Source organism: Morus notabilis, unplaced genomic scaffold (genome assembly GCF_000414095.1).
Source record: "Morus notabilis unplaced genomic scaffold, ASM41409v2 Scaffold124, whole genome shotgun sequence".
NCBI classification, from domain to species: Eukaryota; Viridiplantae; Streptophyta; class Magnoliopsida; order Rosales; family Moraceae; genus Morus; species Morus notabilis.
Genome location: NW_010361697.1, coordinates 131,040 through 137,653, shown reverse-complemented (window position 1 = coordinate 137,653; position 6,614 = coordinate 131,040). Strand labels below are relative to the sequence as shown.

At 32.5% G+C, this 6,614-nt stretch overlaps 1 protein-coding gene across 1 annotated transcript; it reads left to right on the top strand.

The window, feature by feature from the left end:
- The first annotated feature begins 319 nt into the window (after positions 1 to 319).
- LOC21405383 (probable pectate lyase 12) lies at positions 320 to 5,342 on the top strand. The gene is made up of 5 exons (XM_010100504.2): positions 320 to 588; positions 967 to 1,430; positions 2,031 to 2,473; positions 2,979 to 3,187; positions 5,126 to 5,342. Exons 1-5 carry the CDS (start codon positions 449 to 451, stop codon positions 5,340 to 5,342), a joined length of 1,473 nt encoding a protein of 490 aa, XP_010098806.1. The 5' UTR covers positions 320 to 448.
- Positions 5,343 to 6,614: the final 1,272 nt, after the last annotated feature.

Genomic DNA, 6,614 nt, shown 5'->3' with positions numbered 1-6,614 from the left:
AAAAAAAAAAAAAAAAAAAAAACACAAAGGTACATTGGAGACCACTCCCCTCCATACCAGGCGGGAATTCTAATTTCTCAAACGCACACTCTTCTTTTTCTTGAACACTTTTACCTCGTGAGTGAATATTTATATGAAAAGTCCATGACAATGATTATAAATAAAGATTGAAATGATACTAGTGGGCACAGTGAGAGAGAGAGAGAGAGAGAGAGAGAGAGAGAGAGAGAGAGGACGGACAAACGCTCTAATTCATATACCAGATTGTCTTAAGCAAAAAACTGTTTGTAAAACATGGTTCATTTACTCTACTCTAACTTCATCTTTCAAGTACAAGAATAGTAGAAACTTCTTCTGGTTAGTGAACTAATATATCTCAAAATATCTAGATATTAGTTCACCACTCCAGCTTGTACTTATATTATTAGTATTACTTGGTTCATCAAAAATGCCTGGAAGAACCTGCATTGTCTTAATAATTATTGTATTTATAGTTCTTCTGAGCTCATTTGGTGGCGCCACTTTCAACCTCACTCTAATTCCTGGTCAGCATCCCAACCCTGACGAGGTCGTTCTTGAAGTTCATAGGTACAAAATAGCAACAACCCTTTTAGTAAGCTTTATTAGTTTGCTCTTTTCAGGTTTTTCAATCTATATATATTTATATATATATATATATATATGCTTTGTACAACACTCATCAAAACACTCTCTGCCTCTTAGATCTCTTGACTTCCTCTTGTATATTTGGAGTACATTATTACGTTGTTTTGAGCTGTGAACAATTTATATAGATATATATATACGCTGTACATCTTCAAGACACATTTTCATTACATAAGATACTTGGTTGCTTTCTATCTCATCTTACCTACATTACACATTAAACATGTATGTACAAATATTTTCTTATAACATTTGTTTTTTTTTTATTTTTTTATTTTTACTTTTGATTTTCAATTTTAGGAAAGTAAATGCTTCCATAGCAAGAAGGCAAATGCTACAAACGTCTCAAGATCAAGACCAATCCTCATGCCTGACCGGTAACCCGATCGATGACTGCTGGAAATGCGACCCTGAGTGGCCCAACAACCGGCAGCGTCTTGCAGACTGCGCAATTGGGTTTGGGCAGTATGCTCTCGGCGGCAAGAATGGCCAGTACTATATTGTCACCGACAGCTCCGACGACGACGCTGTAAACCCTAGGCCGGGGACTCTGCGGTATGCAGTTATCCAGCCGGAGCCGCTGTGGATTGTTTTCCCGGAGAACATGCTCATAAGGCTCTCTCAAGAGCTCATCTTCAACAGCTACAAGACCTTGGATGGACGTGGAGCCAATGTCCACATTGTGGGTGGTGGTTGCGTCACATTGCAGTATATAAGCAATGTCATTATACACAATATACATATTCATCATTGCTATTCCTCAGGTAAATAATATACACCACTCGCATTTCTCAAACTCTCTTTCATGAAATTTTGTTCATATTTTCTTTCCTTAAATTTGACGAACATGTTTTAAATTTCTCTTCTTTTAAGTGTGTGTGTGTATTTAAATAGATAATTTCTAGTATCTAGTATATTATAAGGTGCTCGGTCTAGGAGATTTTATCCACTATGGTAAAGCAGCAATTTTCCTTTTTTCTTTTCTCTCTCTCTCTCTGTTTTTTTTCCTTTTCCCCTTTATGAATTTGCCCCCAACCAACACCACAAAAAAATCCAGTGGCCTACCTAAAGTTAATGGACCGCACAAAAAAGAAAAGTGAAAATTTCATGTTGATATTTTGACAATCCTATTTTTAGGTATATTGGTATTAAAAGAAAAAGACACCACCACTATTTAACCCTCAAATTTTTTTTTTATCAACTTACCAAGAGTAATATTTTAGAATCCCTTAATAGTAGAACTATAAAGTTTTTCACTACTTAATTAATTAATTTTGTACATGATGGACTGTTAGATTTTTATCAGGTTTATTTTACCAAAAAAAAAAAAAAGTTTTTAACATTTTTATGTGTTTGTGAAAAAGGTGAGGCTGATGTGCGGTCGAGCCCCACACACTATGGATGGAGAACAAAATCGGACGGTGACGGGATCTCGATTTTTGGCTCAAAAGACATATGGATCGACCACTGCTCGTTGTCACGATGCAAGGACGGGCTAATTGACGCGGTGATGGGTTCTACGGGGATCACCATATCCAACAACTTCTTCTCCCACCACAACGAGGTGATGTTGCTCGGCCACAGCGACGACTACACCCCCGACTCTGGCATGCAGGTCACCATTGCTTTCAACCACTTCGGGGAAAAGTTGGTGCAGCGCATGCCCCGGTGCCGCCGAGGCTACATTCATGTCGTCAACAATGACTTCACAAGGTGGGAGATGTATGCCATTGGTGGTAGTGGTAACCCTACTATCAATAGTCAGGGCAATCGCTACACCGCGCCTTCAGATCGCAATGCCAAAGAGGTCTCTTTTCTTTTTTTTTTCTTTTTTATTTTACTCTTTTTATGTTTTTATTTAAAAGCCAAATCGAATATAATTAACATTATGCAGTATTGCATTGTCGCTATCAAATTCTTTTATTAAGTTTCGTTAAATTTTCATATTATTTTTCTTTTGATCTTACTTTAAGTGATTTGATGGTAAAAGAAGAATGCAAAATTTTCTCTTTTTTTTTTTTCCCTTTCTAGTATATTTGTCATATAGTAGACATATATTATCACTCATGTCTTTAAAAACTTTAAAATATTTTAAAAGAGGAGAATTATACATGCTATGTTAAGAAATACGTACTCTTATCATAATTGTTCATATTCAGTGTCACCGGCTAATAGAAGATGGGTCTCACAACATAAGATCTAGAAGTAAAACTTATCTCTTATTATTAGTGATAGTGCTTAATGCGTGTCTTCAAACATTTTTCATGTTCAAATGGACTTTTTATTTTTTATTTTTTTTATTTAATGGACAGGTGACTAAGCGAGTGGAGACGGGAGAAGGGGATTGGAAAAACTGGAATTGGAGATCGGAGGGGGACATAATGGTAAATGGAGCATTTTTTGTGGCCTCTGGGGAGGGGGCAGAGTTCAGGTACGAGAAGGCCTATAGTGTGGAGCCTAAGTCCGCTGTGCTCATCGATTTTCTCACCATGCACGCGGGCCCACTTGGAGTTGGTAGCAGGTATTTTTTTTTCCCCCTTACCTTCTTTTTAATAATTTCTTTTTTTTTTCCGGACCTTTATTATTATTTTTTTTTCTCTTTACCTTTTACTTTTTCTTGATTATCTCCTAATTAACTCACCCTTGACCATGAAATGTTCATGGGGTAAATTGCATTTCATCCCTATATGATGGTGTTTTTGACACTTCAGCCTTCATAATCTTTTGACACATTATCTGCAATATTTTTTTTTTTTATTCTTATGCAATATGAACCATTTGCTAACTTCTGTCTTTTAAAAGTACTATGTGAATTTTTCAAGAAGTGAATCGGGATTTTTTCCATTTTTGTTTTCATTTTATTGATATAGTTGGCCGAAAAAGGAACCATTCAAAAATCTATTAGAATATTTTATTTTTATTTTATTTTCCATTTTTATATTATAATAAGTCAATAAAAGAATTACGTGTGAACTCATATGTGACTAAAAATTTTCAATGTGGATGTTTACATGATAAATTCAGTTTAAAACTTTTAACAAAAGTTGGCAAAGGGTTTTTTTTTTTTTTTTTTTTTTTTTTTTTTTGTTGCTAACTTTAAGGAGTTAGCAAAGGGTTGATATGTAAAAGACTAAAAAGTACAGAAGTAAGGTGAAAAAAGTTTTAAAAGAGGTAAAAGTATCAAAGACACCATAGTTTAAGGAGTAAAATGCAATTTATCCTTTTCAATAATTCCTGACTCAAACAGTACACAACAATAAATTTTCAAAATCCAAAGTTGGGGTCTAGGCTGGCTGATGGCATCTTTCCAATTAATGTGTTTGGAGTTTGGACCAACATGTTTTACTCATTAGTCGGAATCAATCTTGAAGGAAAGACAAATTTTCTCATCATCAATCGGTGATATGACCATTAATAGTTACTTCCACAATAAACATGAACCATAATGCCATACACACACTTCTAATGTCACGCGTACCAATTATGTTATATCGGACATATTAAAAAAATTACACGTGTTTGTTGATTTGATTGTCGAACTTTAGTATTATTATGCATTGTTATTGGTTGTCATTTAAACATATTCATTTCCACCAACAATTCTTTGGGGGAGAAGAACACGTCTGAAAATAACATCATGATTCTAAGGTCACGTTTATTTTATTGATTCGATTTTAGAATTTAATTTTTATTACAATAAAAAACTCTCAGAAATAGTCACATTTAATTTTTTTGTAATAGTAAAAAGTTCTCATATAAAATCACATCTCAACTCGAATTAAAAACTCAAATCAGCAAACTAAACAGTAACTTCTTACACCTAAATCCCTCTAACACGCATATCAAAACTCAAACCATATCTTGTGTGCGCAATCCGCCATTTGTTAAATTTTGACAAAAATTAAATTACCATCATTTTTTAATTATTTCAAAATAAAAATCTATTTATAAAAAGACTGACCCGTTTAGTTCACTGATTCGAGTTTTTAATTCGAGTTAAGATGTGACTTTATGTGAAAGCTTTTTACTGTAGCAAAAAAAATAGATGTGACTGTTTTGAGAGATTTTTACTGTAGCAAAACTCGAATTCTAAACTCGAATCGATGAAATGAACGAGGCCTATATAGTTGTACCAAAAATTAAATATAGCATTTAGAATAAACTATGCTAGAGAACAAAATAAATTAGCACATCAAATATGTTGTTTTTACACTTTTTAGTGCTCAACATAGCATTGATATTGGTATTTACCCTAGAGATCGTTGTAAAACTATGTAACGTAACCATCATCAATCATATTTGCATTTTCTAATCCTAATAGATAGTTTGTCCATGATTGAACCAAAGTCAACAAGATATGGTAAATAATATGAAATTGATACAATTCTTTACAAAGAAAGAAAGGACTATGCATAATATATGAGAGATGAACAAAATAATGCAAAATCTGAATTTTCAGGGACAACAATTTGGGGATGTGGAGCACAGGACCAAATGGTGGTACAGATGGTTTGGGATCAGGCCCAGATTATACGGATGATATGTCTGGAAAAAGCATTTCTATGTCACCTTCATCTACATTTACTCTTTTGTCCTTATCGTTATCATTTTCATGCTTGTTATTTTGGTATGATTTCCCTAACACCCATCAATTTATCATCAAAAATAAGTTGTGACAATATGAGATTTTTGTTTCACTTAGCTTACTTTAAAAAAAAAAAAAAAAAATCACTGCAGAAAATCTGCTCTTGTATTTGGTAGATCAGCTGAAAGTTGTGCTATCTACCAATTTCTTCATCTAACTCAATTGTTAATTTCTTGTTAAAAAAAATACTCATATGGTAAAGATTAGATTTCGGTTCGCGTTTTTTTTTTTTTTTTTTTTTTTTTTTTTTTTTGTGTTTTGAAATTATTAGTTTTTTGAATTAAAATTTTGAAATCAGTGATTAAAGGTCCTGTTGTCAAAACCCGTTTTGAAAATAAATGTGAAGCATAAACTAAATTAAAATACTAATTTAGAAAATTGAGCGACCACACAAATTTTTTTTTTTTTCTTGTTTCACTTCATTTTTTATTTTACGAAACCATAAAAGTGGTTTTGAAAATGGGTACTAATAGTTCTTCTGTTTTTTTTTCTTTTTTTTTTCCTCCACTTGTTAATGACCAATTAGTCAAATGAAATGTCGTACCAAATCCACGCGATGGGAAATGTTTAAACATAATGGTGAGTTTCATGTAAAATTAAGGTTCAAGACTCATTTAAGCCGATGGAGGCAAGCTCAATTAATCTTTAGCAAACTTCTAGTAGGTCATTTTTAACTGTTAAATTTGATTAAAATCACAATAAATTAAAAAAAAAATACAAAACAGATAATTTTCTTTTTATATATTGTGTACTCCTACTAGAGAAATTCTCAAATTTTTTTAAGTGTGTGAGATGTTTTCAATATATTGTGTACCGAGTTAAAGTTTAAGGGTCCGTTTAGTTCGTTGATTCGAGTTAAGATATGATTTTATGTAAGAGTTTTTTACTGTAGTAAAAAAATTAGATGTGATTGTTTCTTAAAATTTTTTATTGTAGCAAAACTCAAATCGGTAAAATTAACGGAGTTTAAGAATAGTAAATTGAAAGAAAAAAGGTACAAGACATAGTCATAATATATGGGGCGATTTCATAAAACGCCTAAACATAAACATATATATAAACCAAAGAAAAAGCTCCTTTTTTTTTTTTTTTTGCCCCTTTTTCCTTCCAAGTTAAGCTACTATTAGTTGAAGAGAATACAAGCTACTATATTTTAGTATGGCTAAAAGATGACGCAGTTTCCATGTAGTTCATGTCCAATCTCAAAATATAAAATTAATTAACCAACACATTATCAAGTTCTAAAGTACTGTTTGGACTTACATATAATAATTCAATCTAACCTACGAAATAAATAAATACA

Excerpts from the sequence above, each read along its gene's own strand:
- LOC21405383 (XM_010100504.2), top strand. The coding sequence starts at position 449 with ATGCCTGGAAGAACCTGCATTGTCTTAATAATTATTGTATTTATAGTT. Across the intron at positions 1,431-2,030 it reads TCATCATTGCTATTCCTCAG|GTGAGGCTGATGTGCGGTCG; the intron begins GTAAATAATATA and ends TTTGTGAAAAAG. Across the intron at positions 2,474-2,978 it reads CAGATCGCAATGCCAAAGAG|GTGACTAAGCGAGTGGAGAC; the intron begins GTCTCTTTTCTT and ends TTTAATGGACAG.